General features: G+C 37.5%; 1 protein-coding gene across 2 annotated transcripts in view; it reads right to left on the bottom strand.

The window, feature by feature from the left end:
- The window catches only part of LRBA (LPS responsive beige-like anchor protein), a 402463-nt gene that overhangs the window by 112153 nt on the left and 266848 nt on the right, over positions 1 to 23462 (bottom strand). For both annotated transcript variants that reach the window (XM_062573872.1, XM_062573871.1), the window contains 4 exons: positions 18791 to 18908; positions 16985 to 17087; positions 14921 to 15036; positions 12471 to 12583 (listed from right to left, as the gene is read on the bottom strand). In XM_062573872.1, the coding sequence (XP_062429856.1) occupies positions 12471 to 12583; positions 14921 to 15036; positions 16985 to 17087; positions 18791 to 18908 (450 nt within the window). The remainder of the gene's footprint in view (positions 1 to 12470; positions 12584 to 14920; positions 15037 to 16984; positions 17088 to 18790; positions 18909 to 23462) is intronic.

Raw genomic sequence — 23462 nt, 5'->3', positions numbered from 1 at the left:
CTCAAAGTAAATGAACAAACAGACCTCACATTTTGACCAAGTATTGAATATAATAAATCTTGGTCTTTGGACCAGGCTTTCTTTCTTTTTTAAAGACAGGTCAAAGAAGAATGGTTTGTTGAAAAATAACTGAGAAAACACAGTAACTTTTACCATCTACTACTGTTAAATATGTCCAGAAACTATGGTGTGTGGTTATATTCGTTGGTTCTTAATCTTTCTGTTCTAGACTTACTAGAACAGTGGCACATCTTGCCTCCATTTTCAGAAGAGGCCTCATTGCACAGTCCCACGTCCCTATTAGAGGAGAGCAAAACGTTCAGATTTGGTAGAATCTTTCCTGGATTTTGTCACACAGGCACATGGTCAAGAATGCTTTTTTTTATTATTTTTTTAGGATTATGTTCACTTGGGAAAATTGCTTATGATCTAACATAAGCAAATTGAAAGCTTATAAGGAAGCAATTACAGTGTGTTTATTTACATCTCTAAGAGAAAAAAATTATTCCTATTTAATGTGTCTTCATTTTTAAATAGTGCTGCTCTAAAGAAACAGGCATACCCTGTTCTTACCCATGTGGCCTTTACTTGCCATTTACATAGACTTTTGTTATTAAAAAAAAACACTGCTGTTGTTACTATCTCCTTATGGACGCACTATTGGAGGGTTTTTAATCATTATTATTTAATGATAATTCAGAATCTGTAAAAGACTAGAGTGCAGAATATGACAGTAAGTTGCATTTAATTACCACAAACATAAGCAGCCAAATGTCTTAGTTCTGTCTTCACCATTTTCTTTATTGGGGAAGACAGCAATCCTAATCACTACTGGAAATCAGCAGCTCTGTGTAAGTGTCTGTGAGTTCTGAAAAGCAGCAGTTCCAATAACTAAGTCTGTGTTGACTAGTGAAAATAGAAGATCCTAAAAATTGACGAAAATATTCTTCTTTGAAAAATGTATTTCAGAAATCTATCATGAAGAAAAGGAGGGGAACGGAAAAAGGATGGAGGGGGAGGAAGGGGGAAAAAGGAAGGGGAAGGAAGGGGGGAAAAAGAAAAATAGGGAAAAAGAAGGTAAAGGGTGAGAAGGGGGAAAAGGAGGGGAAAGAGGGGAAAAAAAAGAATGGATGCTTTTCCTTCTGATTTCTTATATTGCTTTCTTGTCCACATCCAGCCAGGTATTTGGATTGCTGTGAATACAACTATCTGTATTATTGAATTATGCTTTGTAGCATCTTTGCCAAGTATGATGTTTGGTTTTCATACATTTTATTTTCAACATGTCTATCTGGTTTTCATTACTGATATTTTTCATGTATTTATTGAGTTTTAAGGACCAGGGGGACCATTAGGTCATCTCATCTAGCCTTGTGTTTGTATGACAAGCCATTAAATTCCTTTCCATTATATGATTTTGAGCCCAACCATTTATACTTAATTATAACATGAACTGCATTTGGCCAATCTGCTTTCCAGAAAGGTATCTCACTCTTGAGTACATGGAGAATCTAGTATTTTTCTTGGAAGCTTTTTCTACCAGTAATTGTCATTCTCATTGTTACAACTATGTGCTTCAGTTCAGCTATGAATTTATACTGGTGTGTTACCAAAAAACCTCCTATTATGCCTCTCTCTGATAGATCACAGAGCCTCTACTTACCCTTCTGTATATAATGATACCTGCAGACTATAATCAAACTTCTTAATGACTGAAAGAAATTGAGCTCTTCAGGTCTCCCACTGTAAGCATTTCTTCCAGCCTTAAAATAATTTCTCTGAACTCTGCCCAGTTTATCAACTGCTTTTTAACATGCATTCAGGGTTCCACTTTTAGTCTTCTCATTGTCATAAACATGCAAAGTGCTGCATATTCTACTGCAATCTAACAGCAACTGCGTTTTAGAGGATTGCTTGTTTCATTACTTTGTATTACCAACACATAATAAACTCCCAAAAGTAGCCAACACTTGTGGTGATATCAGTGGTATGTCCTGACCATCTGAGTAAAACCTTCTTTCCCCAGATAGAGGAAAAAATACAAGGTACAAAGGCTGATTATAGCTCAACTTCATTAACTTGTGTAAACTAGGAAATATCTGGAAATAAACTCAAGTAAGACAGATCACTGGTCTTTCATCTGTCGCGTTTGAGAATAGCTACAAAAAAAATAGCTACATCATGCCCCTCTGAACTTACTTTCATTCATTGCTAGAACTCACCATCCTTTCCCTCAAACAACTGCATATAGCTTCCTTAAAAATTAGGTCCCGTAACGCCTCCAGTTTCTTTAGAGGGTGTCTTACCCTTAATCCATCTCCAACTCAAATTCATTGAAGAACTGAACCCAAGAGAAACTGTTGAAACTAAACTGTTTCGACCTCCCTCACTGATCTACTAAACAGATCCTCGAGCTAGTCTGTGGAAGATTTAAAAAATTAAAACAAATTGTCTACCAAGCAGAAAAACAATCCTTACCAATGCAGCCCCAAAAGCACTGGTTGCGCAGCAGATGCCCAAATCCTACCTTAAAGGCCAGGCTAGGAGAAGGAAACCACAAATGTCAATGTGAAAATTTGGTTAAAGCCAAAGGGACAGAACTTCGGTACTTAATCCCAATGAGCACTTAGATGATATACAATCTTTTCTCCTCCATTTCTAAGTTGATTTACTTTAGTATGCTTCAACAGTAATTTTAAGACATAATTTAGTCACTTGTTACACTCAGTTTTTGAGAACTTCAACACAATCTACTTGAATTTCAAGTGGTGTCTTAGAAAACTAGTACATCTTACGGTCAAATAGTTTTTGGATATGCAATACTGAAACTATCCAAAAATTATCAGTATTAGTGAGTGCACTCTACTGAATTGCAGTTCAGCATGTGAAATCAGAAAAATTCATATAGCTGTGCTGTCTTCTTTTCCAGTCACTAATATGAACATACTTCTTTGGAGGACTAGTTGGTTGAACATCCTCCAGTTATTTATTAACATTCCATCTAGTTAAGCTTCTTCCCCTTTGACACTGGCAGGTCATTATGCACACAATTATAATTCTAACCCATAAATCTGAATATAAGTATCCCAAATCTGACACACACAAAATTTGTAGGTAGAGGAGAAACAAAAGGCACAGTAATGTAAAACAAGTTCTAAAGAGTATTTCCCTGTTCTTTTTATATAGATCTGAAATTAGAACTATTCTCACGTACAGACAAGAGTTGTGAGCAAGCAAGACTTTGTATGATCCACAGAGAACAGTTTAAAAAAAAAGCCATAAACACCCTAGTTACACAGCAAAGAAATTATACTTTCTCACATAATTAAGTTGCACTCATTGCCACAGGGGCAATGCCGAACAAACGGGTTAAAAAGGAAAAAGACAACTGAACTATTCATAGAGCATAGGTCCACCACTGATGGACCACAGTCATTAAACCTGACTGTCTAGATTACTTCTCCAGTCCGGAATATCTTTAAACTTTTGATTGCCAGGGCTGGTTGGAGGGAAGAAGGATGCTTTACTTGTCCTCTTATATTCTTTCAGCAGGCTACTGACTATTAGTAGAGGCAAGATATTGAACTAGATGAGCTTCTGGACTGCCTCTTCTCTTACAACTTCATATTAAATCACTCAGTATCTTCCTGTATATACAGGTTTGTGTGCACAGCAGTAATAAAATCCAGTCAAGAGCACTTCAGTACAACAAACTTGCAGTTATTTTGAGATGCAAACAAATTCTTCACTTACTTATTTTTTTTTTATTTACGCTAGTGAAGAAACACAGATAAATGACTTCCACCCAGCTCATTTAATACATGTATGCACTGCTTAGGGTACAGACAACTATTTCCCAGCAGCTCCTTTATCTAACTGACAAGTATAACCAGGAGACTGTGATCAGCATTTTTATCAAACATAGGGTCCTTGGGAATTTTCCTAGGTGCTGCATATGGATGAAATAGCACGATGCTCTTATCTCAATGTTTTCTAGAATAAATTTAATATAATCTACACATACCAAAATAACCATTTTTTTTTAATATAAGTAAGGATGTTTTTTAAAACAGCTGCCTGTCCTCATAGGCTTTCTTTGAAGTGACCCTGTTCTAAAAAATATACCAGATCACATTGTGTTATCAAAATACTTTTAAAACTCAATTTGCTATTCAAGGGGAATTGAAAGTTCAAAAATGACTTAAATAAAGGCAGAAAATAGTTGTATGCAAATTAAATAAGAAATACTTGTTGGCATATCTAGGTACTCTTTAAATTACCTTCACTGAATTATATTGTACATACAGATTATCGTTAAGATTTTTTAAGAGCTCACGCATGCCTTTCACACATCAGGAATAGCCAGTAGCAAAAACTGATCTAGGGATAGTCTGAAAACTAGAATGTCTGAATGTGTCAGTATAAATAATGTTTAATGGTGCAAAACATAGAAGCTTTGCAAAGTCTGAAGTTAATAAACGGATCATAAACTAACTCTAAGCATAAAGAAAGAAGAAAAAGTGTGTTTAACAACAACTAAATTCGAAACAAAATATACCTCCAGGCACCTAAAATCTTGTAAGAATTTAAATTTAAATGAAAAATCTCCATGTCTTCCTTTCTACCTTCATGTTGCTAACTATGGTATCAAATACTACCCCAGCCTTTCCATAGCAGATTCCAAAACAATACTTTGTCTACAAAGAATGCACTACTTAACTACAAGCTTGCATACTAATTGAGTACATGTATACTTTCACATAAACTTTAAGCAACTGCTCACTCAGCACAAATAAATGTCTCAATGCTTTCATCTGTGCCTCTAATATGTATTTTAGATTTTATTCCACCCTAATGCTATGTATGTGAAATCACTTTATTTTGATTCCTAGTATATTTTATGGCCAGTCATGTGCCCCACGGTTTTCTTGTGATCATTTAGGAGGTCATGAACCTCCCTCAGTTTATTTCCAAATAGAAGCCTGTATCTGCTCAGGGCACCTAAAACTGAAACGAGGGCAGGATGGATGGTAACCTCAGATACAAACTAAGAATGATGTTTTGAATATTTAGTGATAATTCTGAGTTACTGTTTTTCTTTTTTTTGGTATGTATGTATTACAAACAATACTGCTCCTGATGGCAAGGGGAGATGAAGATCATTAGCCTCGTTACCAAAATGATTCTTATTGATCCTGTAAGCTTGGCATTTGCTATAATACCTAAATGAAAGGAGGATTGCTTGCTTGAAAAGAATTAATTGATCCTAAAACCTGCTCTGTGCATGTGAAGTATAAAGAGCATACTTCTTGTGAATTCAAAATATAAGTCTCTGGTGGGAAATGAAGAGCACCGGGGAAGAAAAAGGAAGAATGGCAGTGAGATGCGCTCTATCATCCGCTCAGACATTCTTTAGAAGAGACAGTTTGACCCAGAGAGTAATCAACTAATGACAGGGGAAAAAAGAGAGAGAGAGAGAGAGAGAGAGAGAAGCATAGAAGGATGGTTACATCAAAGTAACAGAGCACTGAAAATTCTCATAACATTAAACAACAACCATCTAAACTAACAGTAAGATTTCAGAAAGAACATCTTGATAAATCATCTTAGAGATGTATTTGGGTGATGTCTCAGTCTCAGCAGGCCTCTGTAAGAGTTGTGGAGGAATACAGCTAAATATGTATGGACATCACTTACTTATTCTGGAAAAGTCTAGAGATAGATCCTGCAGATATCACAGGATTAAACTGACATATCAGCACAAAAGGTTTCTCTAACTTTGCAAAATTCAAATACCATCCAAAGACAGAAAGTGAAACAACCAGTGGGTGCCAAGCAGAAGTTGCTACTAAAACTCAAAAGGCTGGAATTGCTTCAGATCCGGGAAACAGCGTAGTACTAACACCTCTCTAGGGTCATGACTACGTCAGGCTTGGCAATCCCATTACTGTTTCATTTAAATAAACAAGTCTTCCTCGCGGGTATATCCCTGCTTTTCAACAGAATCACTCCAATTTGTCTCGAGTCGCCCCTGTCCATGGTCCTTAGGCCCCCGCGCCCCAGCCGGCGGCCAGGGGGTACCTGGCCATGGTGCTGCAGGAGCCGGCCCGGCCCGGCCACTTGTGCGGCCTGGAGCCACGGCACCCTTCCTAGCTGCGTCTCCTCGTACGTCAACTGTGCTAGAGGAACGAAGGAAAAGTTGTAACAGACTGACTTGGCTGGCAGAAAAGCCAAATCACCAATTGTATCATTCACAAAAAGTCTTTAAAGGAATATCCTAGAGGTAGAGGCAGCAAGAGTCCTCCTAAAATCATTTTTGCTATACTTCAAAGTAGGAAAAAGTTACATTATTAAAATAAAACTCTGGAATCTATCAGGTTTGACAGCATTTTAGTAGGTAGGATTTCTTAGCTCACAATAGATTTTTTGGTACCAAAAAAAGAAACCACAATAGGTCAAAAGTTGTAGTATTGCCACGGAATGTGAACAAGGGAACTTCATACTCTTGCACACCTTTCTTCAGAAGATCTCTCTCAGCTGTTCCCTATTCTGCTGTGGAGTTCAGGAGGGGATGGAGTGTCCCTCTCCTCAAATAAGAAAGCTGCACTTGGCGACAAAAGCATAACAACTTGATACTTGATGCCAAAGGGAATCTGACAAATACACTTTATATTGAAAATATCAAGACTCACAAAAGACTAACAAATTATGTATATTCCATAGGCTGCTGAAAGAATCTTGGCTTGTTCGGATGTAATGTGTTCAGAGTTTTTCCAAATACATGCACATACATTCCTTGAGTGGAAACTGAGAGTGCAGTAACCTCACTGTTCCTCTTGCTTCTGGAGACTAGGATCTGGGACTAGACTGGGATCAGATCCGTAGACCTGATCCCAGAACTGTGGCCTACTGGACAACACTACTGCTGCTTTTTTTTTTTTTTTTTTTTTCCTGAGAATATGAGACCTGCTATAAGGTATATGGGATAAGAGACAGAGAGACAAATACATTTCTGTAACACTAATGTGACTTTAACAGCATGTGCCTGAAGCCATCCAGGCCAGCTCCACCTGCATTTCAAAGGCGATGAACTCTGAATGGGACTCAGTTCCTTCCCAGGCTCACTTTGTGGAAGACAACAGGGGGCTAACCTGACACTAAGTAGGGAAGATAAAGTAATTTTGAGAAATGAATAATGAAAAATGTGTCTTCCTTTTCAAATAGCACTGGTTCAGGCTTACTGGAGACTGGCACCAGTCTTGGTAGCTCTACCAGTATCAGCTGAGGTGATCAAAAATTCTATGAAATACACTGGACCTTTTCTTAACTGCTGAAGGTTCTGATACAAAGGTTGAAATATTTTATTTCCTGTTGATTCACATCAGCTGCCCTGAGAGAAATGATATTTATACCTTCCTCTAGAATTTACTGTTTGGGTTTGGGATCCTTTTTGAGTAAGCGGTGTCTTTTGTCACAGGCACAGATGACAAATTTACTGTCTGAAATATCAGTGATGAGGCAACCAGGCCAGATGCTGAGTTCATCAGTGTCAAGCGTCACAGGTTTTCAGTGCTCCAATTCAAGATGTAATTGACTCTCTCAAAATAAAAGACATCAGCACTGAACCCACTATCGTTAGTGCTCATACTGTTCTTCTTGCCTTCCTTCAGCACCCAAATCTGGAACATGCCTTTATGCTTAGAAGGATGCTAACCAGTGTCAGTGGTGAGTTCAGCAGTTTTAAGTAGCAGTGACCTGTGCTGATTCCTCTCTTGGAGCATGAGCTGATTAAAACAGCATTTTACAAGCCCTATATGAAAAGCACTTGTCCACAGAATGCCTGTACATGTTTTTAAACCTCTCTAGACAGAAGGATTTCTTTTAAAAAATTACCAACGCACGACAGGCGCGGGTCAGACCACCTGTTACTTTCTGTCTCATTGCCAAAGGTGTTAAGAGAGAACTAAGCAGGCTTAATGCCTATTCCACTCTATGGCCTCACAGGAGAACACATTCAACACAAGTTACATGCACAGCGATTTTTTGCTCCTGAAATGTGCACCCTTACAATGAATTCAGGTTGATATGCTAAAGAAGAACAGTCTACAGTAAAGTTTACATTAGAGGAATAGAATTGGTCTAATTTATTATAGCAAAAAAATCTCTAACTTCTATTCCGTCAAAGTATACTTGGTATCAGCCGCTCCCACATACCAATTAAACACCTCACTTCACTGAAGGTGAGAGTTATCTGTTGCCTTTGTACACTTGGCTGGAACAAAAGTCATTACTTACGTAACAGTCACTACAAAATTGATGATAATTTAGCAAATATGGCATGCAAACGATAAAAATGTGAGTTAAAATACTATTATGTACACCTATGTACCCATAGTAAAGACAAACAAAGATTTAAGAACAGTATAATTTTCTTCCAGTGGCATCAGTTTATGATCTTGCAAAAATTTTGTGCCATGCAGAAGAGAAATTATCAAATTTCTTGTATACAGCAAGATCTTATAAAGAACTTTTGTGAGCATAAAATCATGCTTTGGTATCTCAGTATTTTTGAAGTATTTTCACTTCTATTTTTTCTTTACTCAAGCCCTGAAACGTATCACAATTTACTGCTTCCACTGAATAAAGAAAAGGAAAAAATGTGCTTTTGAATGACATAAGCAATGCAGAAAATGGGAAACATTCTGGTGGGAAACTGTGTCTGTTGTATAAATAAAATATATACAGCTATAAATATAATATGTAGTACTTATTGCAAACCATAGTCACCTCTTAAGAAATAAACACTCAAGTCAAAGCAGGGTAACTGACTGGCAGTGCACTCTGGAATTTGTCAGGAGTGTTTGTCAGACTGACAGTAATATTAACCACAATCCATTTCAGTTGCTTTCGTTTATCATTGTGTGACTGATGTTCAAAATAATGCCATAAGAAGCTGTTTAAATAAAGTGTTGATTTAACCTATACACTGCAGTTCCCTAAATCTGTACTAACTGTGGATTTCTAGTTAATATATTAACAGATCTGTTATTCATACTTGTCACATTATGTAACTTCAACTTGGAACTTTGAAAAAATTCTTTATTATTCATTTCTTAGGTACCAAAAAAGGAGTAAAAATATTGACATGACATCTTTTCTGCCAGACCAAAATAGTTATACTAGTCCCAAATTATAACTGTTAAAATCATGTGCAATGTCAGTGAAATATCTTTAAACATTTTTAAAACCTGTAACAGTCCAAAAGCATAGACATGCTACATAACATAATTAACACTTATTGCAAAGCATTATCCCCAAAGATGATGGTACAACAACAACAAAAAAAATCACAGTGTACATATTCCAACAGTCTCAGAACTGGTTACTAGAAAGGTATTGCTGGTTAACATTTTCAGATATTTGCTATGAATTTACCATCTGACATAGTTTAACATTTAAACTGCACTGAGTTCATACTGCTAGAAATGCCTAAACAGCAGTCAAAATCTGAACTACTGTATTGAGACAGATGTGGCATAAAGACTTTCGTTGTGCATATGGGAAGGACTGGCATTCATCCAGAACGGTAGCTACATTTCAGGAGATAAAGATGCACTGTCTGATCAACAACAGATAACCAGAGATAACAGAAGGGAAAATGCATATTAAATATACATGTATGTATATATATTCACTATGCTCTAACAATATGGCAACTGTCAGTTGATCATCAGTTAAAGATAACTAGCTCCCTAGAATATCACGTTACAAGCTTAGATACCATGAATAAAACCCCATTTACTCATAATACAGTCTGACTGTCATCTAGTACTGTAACATTTATGTACTAATTTTTAAGTTTTCGAACATATGATTGAGAGAGTTGAGTATGTCTAGAGATAGAAACTCAGTGGTGTCCAATTGGCTTTCCTCTCCCAGCAATCCAAGTGCAAAGATTCCCTCAGAACTTCCCCTAAGTACACTCAGCAACCCTCAAAGACTACTTTCATCAGCAGAGAGATCCATATCAGTTGCTGTTAATACACAATTGCATAGCAAAACAGCAACAGCGGTTTCGCTATCCAACTTCTTAATGGAGGCAAGAGTGGAGCTTACCCTAAAGTGAAGATTGCTTTACAGTGCACTTAGTTCTGTCGTAGGCTGGCAAGAAGGAAGACAAACTGGGACTACAGAGCTGGCTATGTTGACTAACTTACAAACTAAAATACAAGTAAAAGGAGATCCTTCAAAAGTACAGCAGCTAGAAAATCCTTTGATGACTTGAATTATTTTTAGCAATGTCATACAATATTTTTATAAGTTTTATTTAATAAAAATTAATGGAAATGGAACTTGCAAAAATCACATCACAGGCAAGCAAAGACTAATACCTATAATTTATGTATTAATTCAAGTTACACAGAGCTGAAATTATTCTTTAATTCACTTCAAATGTAATTCAGCCAATCACCAGTTCCTCTCTATAAATACTTGTTTGGAAAGTAATATTAACTGGACAACTCAGTCCTATGAAGGAGACTGATCACATTTGAGGAGTTTCACTTAAGATCCAGTGCTTAATGGCTCTTTAAAATTTTTTTGTAATATTACATATATTTGTGCATACACACCCATAATATTATATAAATAGCATCTATACATATGCATATGAATACAGTATATTTTTCAAAGTTACAATGCTAAATCTGCAGTCAAAAAATTAAATTTCTTGAAATTTTCAAAGATCTATATTTACCTTTAAAATTGTGAACTGAAAGTAAGAATTTTTTAGAACTTGTCCTAATTCTTTTTGATTTTTTTTTTTGCTAACAAATTACCAATCTCTAGGGAAGACTTTTTTTTTTAAAAAAAAAAAAAAAAAAAAAAAAAAGCTTTAATTAAAATATTTCATTCATCTTTTCCACTACTTAACTACTTTCCCTTGCTCCATGTCCCAGTCACTTCCCATAAGAGCTAGCTTTAGGAGAGCATAATGTGAAATATCACAAAGGGTAAACACAAAAATATCCTGCTTGTTAATCAGTGCACCTACTGCTTGTAGAGAAATAAGAGATACTTTTACTTTGTAGAATGAAGTATTCCTTTCCTGTACTCTCCTTTTCCTTACACAGAGAAAAAAAAAATTAAAATACAAATACACTAATTGGAAGGAAATTTCTCTTGGCCAAAATCAATAAACTTGGATGCTGAGAACACACTTCAGATGCATCTTTGAGTTTTTTATTTCATACTCATATTTGGACTTTTATCAGATTTTGACACTGTTAAAATGCTGTTAATTTTCAGAGTTTCGAAATGATTTTAAAATATAAGGAAGCTAAAATTAGCGAATAGCAGAGGTAGATGTTATAAAACCCATCAGCGGTTACTTCTTACTGAACTTCTAGAAACAACTTCCAAGCAATCCATATATTCTGCAATTTACATGATACTTAACTATCACTGTGAGGGCAAAAATAACAACAAAGGTTTCTATAAATATTTACTAAGCCTTTTTGATACAGCAAATAAACAAGGACTCTTCAGTGAAGAGAAAAAAATGATGTTGCCATTTACCTAAATCTCAAGAGGATATCCAACAAAGTGATGCACCAATTTATTTAAATTGTGTATAAACTTTGATCTGGTGTTTTAAAACAAAGTTGTACAGAAAATTAGTTTTGCATAATTAATTGTCATAAGAAAGTTAAACGGAGGGTGTGGAACTATACTGATACGAAAGGAAGCAGGTGAAAATTAGGCTGGAAAAAATAGGGGGACAGAAAAGCTTGAAAGAGAATAATCACATTCGGCAAAGCTTTAGATAAGTTGTTTAATATTGCATTTGTATATATTCATTTGGGAAAGAATATTAAAAAAAAATAGGATTTGTCTGTGAGGAAGGAAAAAGCTGTTCGGAAAATGGGCAAGAAACTGACGGTGTCTGTCTGACAAAAGACAACTGCATTGCTTAAGCATACCTAAAGGGGATATACAAATTAAGAGAGAAAACTGTGTTTCTGCTTATGGGAATCCAGGTAACAATTTAAGAAGTACTTAAAATATAATAGAATCACAGGTTTTGCTACATAAAAAAAGAAAAAAGAAAAAAAGCAGCATTCGCATCAGAAACACAGGAAATTATTTAGCTAATTTTTAGTCTTTAGTGGCCATGGCTTTCCTAACTTTCTTAAAATTAGAAATTAAATGTAATGCACATGCTTCAGCTGAGAGTACTGTCCATTAAAACTTCGCAAATTGATACAATCAGAAACAATAAGCACAGATCAATAATTCATTTTCCCATTAAAATCTGTTCTCTGTTACCAGTATATGCATACAGAAACAAAACACTGTTAATGGTTGTGCACTTGATGTAAATGCATCAAATACAACAGAAGATATACGCACAACTGAAAACCAGAGCAACGCTTACTGAAGAGAGAAAAGGCATATCTGATGAAAAATACCTTTGATAAATCCCTGAAGTTGCTTGGAAGTGTAAGATCCAACTCCTCTGATTCATAGTTAGTGATTACCCAAGGGAAGACAGGGTATTGATTCAAATCATTGTAAGTACGACCTGATGAACAACAAAAATAATACTTGAGTAAAAGGGGTTAAATTTAACTAAAATACCAATTTCTAAAGATACTACTATATAATTTTATAAGCTCATCAAAAGGAATGAATTTTAGATCTTTTCTCATTTCAATGTTCTACTTTGCCTTATTAAAAAGATAAGTGTTTGTAAATTGCTAGTATTCTATTTAAAACATTGCAGTCCATTTCACTTCATTTGTAAACTCTCTTGCATGCTAAAAAAGTGAAAGTTAAATCCCTTCATTTTCTATGCATTTCTCCCGTCCTTGTGTCAGTCTTCTGTGTTTCTCTAATGCAAATTGTTTTAAAAAATGGAAGAGTCCAATGACGTTTGCTTATAAGTAAAAAAAAAAAAAAAAAAAAAAAAAAAGGCATTTTTTACAGACTACATTAAATTAAGTATTTGAAAGCAGTATGAAGCAGCTCAGGATTTTAGATTCAGCTATTCTGCAAGTAAAAATTATTTAATCTAGAGAATTCACTTGCAAGAGGAATTCTTCCTCGACCATTGACCATCTCTGGATATGCCATAATTTACCAGAATAGAGAATCTGTGCAAAAGTGTTCTGGTTTCAGGTTCATATATGCACCTTCATGCATCTGTAAGCTGGACATAACATCCTCCTTTCAGCAGATATCTGCTTAGAGTAGTCTCCCTTATCCCATACATACATACAGATGTTATACACACATTGGTTTACTATTTTAAAATGCATAATTTTAACACCCTTTCTATGACAAAATAGCAGAAGCTCATTCATTCAGATCACCTCCTACCAATGCTTTCTCACATTTTGTCTAGTCTCATCTTAAAAGTCTCAAGGGACAGGTTTGTACTTCTTCCCCAGAGAGATTATTTCACAATCCAATCTATTAGGCTGTCAGAAAATCTTTTCTAATACTAGGTTTTTCTTTTCCCAGCTTTCTTGAACTATATCTTTTCCATCCTGACTTGTACGCTTTCTAAACTATGGTATAATTAAATCCTTTCTTTTCCTGATCAGTTGGTTATGTTACACGTACCTCTTATTGTATCTTCAGGATTAAGGTTTTTTACCTGACACACTGATGCCTTTACTTATTTCATATTGGTAGTGGACAGCCTTTGAACTCCCCATGATGGGCAACTCAACTTTCCCTCAGTCTATATTATCTTTTCTTTTCTTTTAAGGTCAAATGCCAAGTAGCTAAGAAATCACTTTATTATTCAGTAATACAATAAAGCTGAAAATGATCATTCATTAGAGGCATAGGAAGTGTCATGATCTTGCCTCAACTCCATTTGGGCACTAAGCAGGCAATCAGATCTACTTCTAGTTTAACAAAATCTGCCAGTGTCCTGTCATTTCTGACTTAATGAGCGATTACAGAAATTAGCAAAACTGACCATTTGTGTAAAATGCAGTTAGTGTGAGTGGAGGCATTTGTTCTGATCATGTTAGCATGAGCCAAGTCTAATAGGAAATTAGTGGACCTTTCAACACTGTCCATGCTACAGAAAAGAGCTGAAATTTGAGAAATATTGAGAAATATTGAATTGAGAAATATTGAGAAATTAAGTTCTTCTAAGACAGAGTATGTTGGAAAATACAGGACAAGTTATGAGACCTAACAATTTGCCTGCATTTACTAACCTGAACTCAAATTGGGTGCAAGTCTAGTGGGCCAGATGATTTAGACGCAATGCAGCTGAGCAGCTGCAGGATGAGGGGGCAGGACAATCAGACCAAGGAATGAATCAGAATTTGGGAATGGATGAACAGTGTCCTGACACAGCAGTGGTGGTGATCTGGGCATTACACTCTTTTCCTAAGTCAACTGTAACTGTCTGTCCAGTAACAATGGTATTTATTGCCTCCAGGAATATCCTGCTCCCCAAGTGAGCTTTCCCACAGGGTCCCAGCCCTTCTGAGACTTGATGAGAGTAAGTTATTCTGTTGTATCAAAGATAATAAGACAGGAAAATACTTATGAATTTCAAAATTCCAAACACTAAGGATAAAGAAGTTATTTTCGAGATTCTCCTAAATAGTAGATGGTCTATCTAGATCCTTTCTCCCACAACAGTCAAGATATTCTGACTTTCAAGTTACATTTTTTAAGTGTAGACCAATATAGCATTTTGCACTGCATATTTTATATACATATATTTATCCTTATGTAAACATAAAAACAAATATGAATAAAGCGCATTTAAGAGGATTTTGTTATTTGTTCAAGTTAAGAGGAAAAATTATTTGTTCAAAGGACAAAATCTAGAAGTGCCCTGATCTGCTGAGGTTGTACCAACATTAGCCTAATTAGAAATTTGTGTTACCTGCTATTGTGTTTAGAAACATCAGATATTCAAAATTGGAAATTTCTCGGTGCTGCCAACGCTGAGTCATATTGGAAGCTTTGAAAATCTGTCGCGGACTAGCCAAAGAAATGCGCCTGAAAACCAACAATAAGCGTAAGAGAAGGATAATTGGAAAAATCTCATGGATCCACTTTATTACCTACCTGAATTCTCTGTGGCAGTTCTACACATTTTTCTTTTAAGTTCTTTGCTAAATTTCTCCAAAAATCAAATTGCTATTTTGGACAGTTGAAGTTCATTTTTCAAGTTTTATAATCTAATGACAGCAAAAGACTTAAAACATCTGACAACTGGGGATGCCACGATCTGAATACTTTAGCACTTTCAAACAGAAACCTTTACAGCTGTGCAAATTCAGCTGTTCTATGAAGGATTAATGTACTATAGAAACTTTTTTTTTGGGGGGGGGGGGGTTGAGAGAGATGGTGGGTCATTAAATAAAAAAATTACTCAGCTTAAAAATTTCACCTTAGAGTAAAGCCATCTTTCAGAAGGGTTTTTTAAAATCTCTCAAGAACAAATGAAAACAATGATAAGATGATAGAACTTTTACAAAGTTCCATCCTCTTGAGATTTAAATTCTGGGCAGTGTTGGGGAGTTAGTCATAAATAACTCAATTAAACTTTTAGAGTTCGATGCCAGATAGTCTAATGTTTGTGAAAGAAGAATACAGAGTCATTCCTGAGAGTAATAAATCAAATACAGAAAAGATTACTATAAAATTCTCAAGACTGTTTTGTTCGTAACGAGAACATCTGTAAATACCAGCAACACATCACTTAGGGAAAAAAAAAATCTATATATATGTTTTAGTTAACAAATCTTTACAGATACCGATAAACGATTAAAGAAAATAGTTATAGCAGCTGAAGAGTTTTTTTATTTTGGTAAAATTTTTAAAAAGACTACCCATAAAAACAGATGTGACATTTTGAACAAATCTGTATATACTTTTATGTAAATTTAAACATTTATACATTTGATTTGCTTCTCTAAACAGAAATCCTTACAGGCTTACAGAGTGACTAGAGTAGCAATCAGCAATTCAGGAGATTTTTTTTTTTTTTTGACATCATAAAAAATGCAACTACAAACACAACAGAAAACAGCCCAAAATTCTTGAATGCCATTTTTGATTATCCATATGCACAGAAAACTCATGCTACAGTAACAGAATTTAAAGAAACAGCAATCATCACATTCTTTAAACATTGCTGTTTCTTTTTAATAAATTAAAGATAGATCTACTTAAAAATAGTTCATCCCTCATTAAAATTCAAGAGATGCTCAATCCACCTAGAGACAGAGTCACCCGCCAGACTTTCATTTCTATCAGCCTCAGTGAGGACTAGACTGTGCTGCGGTGTTTGTTTCATCCATAACATACCTGGTAATCAATGACACTCTGCTAAAAAGATGCAGCAAAGCGAACTCTATTCTTCAGTTTTTAGATGCAAACACACAGCCTGAAATTATAACACTGATTTTTCACCTACCCTAAGAAAAATGTGAACCCTGTCCTCCAGAGCTAAAAGACACACACACCAAACCAATCTGTCACATACTCCTCCATTTATATTTTTTCTACACGTGACTATAATTTCCTCCTGATGAGAAACAGTCATATTCATCTAGATTTAGATACAATAAAGGATTCAAGGATGTTATAGTCAAGATAATATAATCGAAAACTGCCATAAAAGCTAATCAGTCTGACAACCAGACTCTTAAATTTCAGTGATTTGGCATGTATAAAGAAGCTTTATTTTCCTTAAGCAGTGTAAGTGATTGAGCATCATTGCCAAAAAGAAGTTACCTTCTCTGTAACAGACAGAAATCACAAATTCTCAACCTCCCAAATTTCTATTATAAAAATACATGACAACAGCACACAGAACTGATAGGCTGAGCGTGTGCATGTTTTGTAAACCAGTAGATGTAAATGATTTAAACTTTATAGGTTGATTTGATGAACAAAGTCTTAAAACTCTGAAGTAAAATTAATTAAAATCATAAAATACCTGGTCTGAGGTAGTCCAAAGTTAGTACCAATGCCAACAGGAGGTAGACTGTTAACCACCTTCTTCACTGTTGCTTGGTCAGGAAAGTTGAACATGACAGCCACTGTGAACACAAGAGTTGAAACACGACACTTTTTTTGTTGTTTTTTTTTTGGGGGGGGGTTTGTTTGTTTTTTGGTGGGGTAGGGTGGAGGGCTGGCTTTCCGGTCTGATAAAACTCAGCTCCAACAAACAGAACAGATATGTTTCTTTCAGACTACTATAAATATCTTTTTAATGTAATTTCTAGAACTGATTTAGCTTATCACCAGGTGGAATTTCAATGGAAGTTACGACTTTCATAAAGCTTACAAGGCCTACAGCTGCTTTTGTATTTGAATAGAATTTAAAGCTCTATGTATACATTGGCATATTTAGAACTAAGTCAGAAAAAAACAAATAGTTTATCTATTAAATGCATCACATATTTGCTAGGAATTTGTTCTCCAGTTATTTTCAAGATATATTTATTCTTCAAAATATTATCTTCATATTTCATCTGAAACACTGAAAGACACTTATGAAATGAAGCTAGAAATTTAAATAACATAACAAAATTATGTCATCACCAGTGGACATTTATGACCTCCTGGAGTTTGACTAGACTCTTCAAAATAGGAAAGTGTTTTAACAAATGATTAACATATTGTTGGAGGACATGCATTTTCAGAGATGAGCAACAATGCTCTGCAAGATCTGTGTCTGAATCCTCACCAACCATGTTGAAGATCAGCAATCATTTTAAACTCAGACAAAACCTCAACTTTCAAAAAAAAAATCATCATTTTTTGACTAACATATTAACTGCCTAAAATATGTGTTATCCTAGGAAACATTTTTTGGTTTAAGGACAACAACATTTAACCTCACTACTTTACCAAACAGAAGTTTTAGATTTAAGAAGTGCCATCTTATGACCTCCTTTATTTAATGTCTTTATAAAAAGTTTTCAAAACTTGTTTTTCAGGATTTCATTACAAAAACATTCAAAGTCCTTAGAGAATTCTAGTTTAAGTTGCAAAGTTATGGAGGAATCCGGTTTAAAACAAAATTTAGGAGGAGAAAAATTCTCCAAAGCCTAAATTTACTGTATCTTGAGCGACTTGTTGGACTACATGTGCATGTTCAAAAAAGCAAGAGAAGAAACAGGATGATGAAAAAAATCAATACTTAAGCAGAGTAAGTCCACATTTATTTCTTACAGTGGTACTATGGTCTAACTGAAAACAGAGTTCTCTATCTATATACAAAGGAAGATTTTTCCCTTTTAGAGATAACTGAGAACTGCAGGTTTTTGCATAGCTGTCTACCTTTGAACATATTAGAACAGTATCACTAAAGCATGAAACTGTATGTATCACTGGTCTAATCTGGTACTGCAGTTCTTGCAGCCTTTTGTTCTTAGTGTTTGCAACTAACAACTGTTAACCTTCCAAAGGGACAAAAAAAAAAAAAAAAAGAAAAAAGAAACTCTAAACGCAACAGATCAGAGGGAGGTATGCCTTAAGAAAGAGCATGCAGAGGATGCCAGTTAAACATGCAGATAGAAACAGAAGCGAGGCATGGCTAATTCACAGTTATCAGGTTCGAACATATCACTTCTGTCTGAAAAATGATGCAACGTAAAAAAGTTTATAATACAGAAACACACTAAACTTAAATATTTAAGACACTTAATCCAAGCCCTTTTATAACAAAAAGAAGTTATTAAACAGCCAGAGGCATGTCCCCAAACCAATGTGTGCCACTCCTTTAAACTCACAGTACCTCTGTTTGCCATGAAGATTTCTAACGCTGTATTTTGCAAAAGATAACGTCGTGAAAAGACAGATCGAATCTCTGAAAAGAGCCATTTTCCATGGAGTCCTTCTGTATACGCTAGAATCTAATTAAAGACAAAAAAAAAAGAAAAAAGTCAGTATTTTTTTTATATATGTTGTCAATATAGGTAACATTTTGTGAAAGAGAAACTGTGTTTGATCCACATAGAAGGATTGGGCCAATTATCTACAAATCCTGCAGCAAATTTAAAATCAATTCAAATTCATGCTATGAATTTGTAACAGATTTTTCCAAGTCTTAAACTCAACCATTCACGTCAAGTCCCTTTAAAAATTTGTTTCTTTAAAGACAAGTGTGTATTTTCTATAACCAAGAGAGCCTCAGAAATTTTATGAGATTTTCAGCATATCAGCAAAATACAAAAATGGATTTTTGGAAATGTATTATTAGTTCCATTAGACGTATCTGCATTCACTTTAGAGTTGTAATAATAGGTCTGTAACAAATAAACAACAAAAAGAATGTCTTTAAAATGCTCCTTACGTTTCTCATTAACACAACATTCATTAATTCTGGAAGCATAAAGGTTGGCTATATAAGAGGTTAAGTATCATTTTGTCAGCTAAGGCTAAACACAAACCTGCAAATGAACTCAGCATAATCTCTCTATGGAGTACGTGGTTGTCAAAGTAACTTGTTACAATTCCTGTCATCCCGTCTGACAGACACAGATGCTTAGTCTGCTTTCACAATTCAAACTAATCCCATTTTTAGTCCACAGTCGCTTTGTTTCTTTGTTTCTTCTTTTTTTCTTTTCATTTCAAAGCTTAATTATGTAAGTGTTAAAGGACAACAAGACTGGACGTTTCTCTGCCTCAGATTAGCAAAACATAGGCAAAGGGAAAAACGCCAAAATTTGTCAGTTTTAATGTACACAAATACATTTAACAAACATGTTACAGAATAGGAGATTCAAATATAATTCTAGATAGCATCACTGTTACTACACTTTCACTGAAGTAATAATGTGTTAAAAAGAAACAAAAAGGAATTTCCAGCCTTTAATGTAACCAAGATGTTAATGAACTCAATTATTTGTTTTTAGGTATTAAAGAAAGGAGGATTTTGCCTCACACCTGGCAAAGAGAAGGAAAAGTGAATATTCTGATGCAAAATCCTTGCAATGTGCTGAAAGGAATGAACATTGTTTATGGTTAATAATCAGTTTTGAAGCTGGGGAACTAACAGGCCTGTGCCACGATGGCACCTAGCGTACCACATCCCTAACACATCCACGCTACCTGGCCGGTCTGTGCAAATCTGCGGTGCTACCAAGAGCCGCTGTGGTTTGCTTTTGTCACGGGCACATAAATATCCTTTAAAAGCACGTGACAGGAGAGGTGGCAAAAGAGTCCAAGTTGCAATGCTCCCATACAGAAATCTCCTAGTACCTTTGCTGGTACAGTCTTAAAAGCGAAGCGCGTAATTGCAGCAACTATCTCCTGAGGCAGAGAGGACGGTAACGACCTGCGCATTTCCGCGGCAGCAGTGAAAACCAACAGACCGATGGCCACCGAGAGCCGTCACGTTTCGAATTCGAACGCCTACCACGTGCGAGTAAAACCAGCGAGTTCGAGCAGTTAAGCCTTATTTTTACCCTGCGAGGCCAGCGCTCGACGCGACACCGCACCCACGGCTCAGAGGCGCCGGGAGGAGGAGCGCCCGCCCGCCAGCAGGGCCCGGCCCGACACCGGGACCGAACCCAGCGCGGCGGGGCTGGCAGCAGCAGCGCGAGCAGAGCCGTCGCCTCCGCCGCGACGCGTTAAAGCGCCCGCTGGCGCACGTCCCGTCGGGATGCGATGGCGTCTGCCTGCTCTGCGGCTTCACTTCAAAGTCTCCGGAGTTCAATTAAAAGGGGATTAGGTGGGCACAGGCCCGCGCCGGGGCAGCCTGCCCGGCCCGGCGCCCTCGGCCCACCGACAGGAAGGAGACGCGATGAGCAGCACGAGCACCTCGTCCCCGGCCGAATCAAACTCAACTTCGCCTTCCTCGTCCAACGCCCCCTCTGGTTAATAAAAGCTACTACGAGCGGAAACGGACTAATACTTTTTAATCTAAATTCAGATTTTTTATTCTGGTAGAGGGATTTTCCTGTCGGCCTTACTGCTCCTGATATTCTCCGCTTCGGGACTGTAACTTTCAAAAACTGGTTTTCCTTTTGCCCACTTTCACCCATCCATGAGCCTCGCAACACGAATTCCGTTCACGGACTCGAGGACGGCCAGCCCGCTCACCCCGGCAAACATTGCGCTGAGTTTTAAAAACAACCCCATTTACTCCTGTGGCTTGTCTCCCCTAGTGATAGTTGGGGCGCAACCAGTGCTGCAGCGGTGCGCAGCCTCACCGAACGAGCGCACACAGAGCCACCTTCCCCCCAAGAAGGGCTGACGAACCAGGGCACCAGGTGATTCAGCACGTTAACCTGAAGTTTCATCTGCCGCACATTTCATCTACTTCAAAAGACACTGGCCCTCGCAGGAAGAAGAAAAATTTATAGAGTTTAACGCTTCACAAAACTCAAAAATAGGCAAACGAGAGCACCGCGGAGCTCCCACACCCCCAAAATCCTGTAACACAAACGGCCTCGCGACTAGACGTCGGGCACGCCAGATTACTCAACAGGCTGCCAACACTCTGAAAACGCAAATTCACGTCCCCCCTTGCGTACGGCCCCTCCTTTCCCTTTCCTTTTCCCTTTCCCAAGGAGACGCAGGCCGCAAGCCCGCGGCTCGCCCGCAGGCCGCCCCTGCTCTCCGCTCTGGGGCAACTGTGAAACTAGAGTCGCCCAAAAACTCAAAAGGCGAAAGCCCCGCTCCCGGCTCGGCCCACACCTCGACGCGTCCCCGCGGCTTCCCCAGCGCGGCAGCAGCTCTGCTGCTACTGCAAGGATTACGTGCAATAGTTCAGAGGTAACATCACCGCAGCTGCCTCCCGAACTAGGGAAGTAACGTCTTATTGCGGACTAAACGAACAGTTTGCTTTACATTTCAAGCAAACCAATCAGCAACTGTATATTTTAGTTTAGGGAAAAGTACTATTGATCCTGAATAGACCAGGAGTAATTAAGTCTGCAAATGAGTTACAGAACTGAAACAGTAATTGAATAACTATATTGCTTTAATATGCCAGGCAATTTAGATGACCTGCATAAAATAAAAACTAAATAGCTTATTTAAAAAGCAGATGCATATTTATATATTTCACAGTAGAGTTCTTCTTGAAATCTGCTCTTAAAAAAGTTATGTACATTCACGCAGACAGAAACAAAAAACAAAAATGCGTTTGATTTGCATTTAAGTTTGACTGCAATTGACAGGGAACCTACATAAATACATTCTTTTTCATCAGTGACCTGGATGAGGGGACAGAGTGCCTCCTCTGCAAGTTTGCTGATGATACCAAGCTGGGAGGAGCGGCTGATACACCTGAGGGCTGTGCTGCCATTCAGAGAGACCTGGACAGGCTGGAGAGCTGGGCGGAGGGGAACCTCCTGAGGTTCCACAAGGGCAAGTGCAGAGTCCTGCACCTAAGGAAAAATAACCCCAGGCACCAGTACAAGGTGGGGGCTGACCTGCTGGAGAGCAGCTCTGCAGAAAAGGACCTGGGAGTGCTGGTGGATGACAAGTTGACCATGAGCCAGCAATGTGTCCTTGTGGCCAGGAAGGCCAATGGTATCCTGGGGAGCATTAGGAAGACTGTTGCCAGCAGGTCAAGGGAGGTGATCCTGCCCCTCTACTCAGCCCTGGGGAGGCCTCATCTCGAGTCCTGTGTCCAGTTCTGAGCTCCCCAGGACGAGAGAGACATGGAGCTACTGGAGAGAGTCCAGCGTAGGGCTACAAAGATGACGAGAGGGCTGGAGCACCTGCCCTGCCAGGAAAGGCTGTGAGAGCTGGGCCTGTTTAGCCTGGGGAAGAGAAGACTGAGGGGGGATCTTATCAATGTGTACAAGTACCTGAAGGGAGGGCCTCAAGGGGATGGGGACAAACTCTTTTCAGTTGTCCCATGGGACAGGACAAGAGGCAGTGGGCAGAAATTGAAGCACAGGAAGTTCTGCCTGACCGTGAGGGGGAATTTCTTCCCTGTGAGAGTGACGGAGCACTGGACCAGGTTGCCCAGAGAGGTGGTGGAGTCTCCTTCTCTGGAGATCTTCAAGGCTTGCCTGGATGCAACCCTGTCTAACATGCTCTAGGTGACCCTGCTGAGCAGGGAGGTTGGACTAGATGATCTCCAGAGGTCCCTTCCAACCTTACTGATTCTATGATTCTTCTAGTAGCATTTGTAGTAGTTCTGGGTCATTTGTGTACAGGAGACAAAATAACAACATTCAGAGTTCTAAAACTCTAGTACACGATTCACTAGGAACCTGAATCTCCACTGTTACCTCAGCTAGGTAATTATATTCCTCATCTTCAGATTTTACTGTCCAAGAACCATGCAGTTTCTAGCTCCAGCATTCACAGTGAAAAGGCCTTATGCTACTCCTTGCTTAAATACATCCAAATACAACCAAACTAATAGGAAAAAGATAGATGAAAAATAATTTTATAAAATCCAAATTCTCTTTAAAAAAATCACAGTGCTTATTAGTTTATTTGGG

The sequence above is a fragment of the Rhea pennata genome, chromosome 4 (assembly GCF_028389875.1).
Source record: "Rhea pennata isolate bPtePen1 chromosome 4, bPtePen1.pri, whole genome shotgun sequence".
NCBI classification, from domain to species: domain Eukaryota; kingdom Metazoa; phylum Chordata; class Aves; order Rheiformes; family Rheidae; genus Rhea; species Rhea pennata.
The sequence above is the reverse complement of the archived record's forward strand: the minus strand, read 5'-3'. Positions and strand labels throughout refer to the sequence as shown.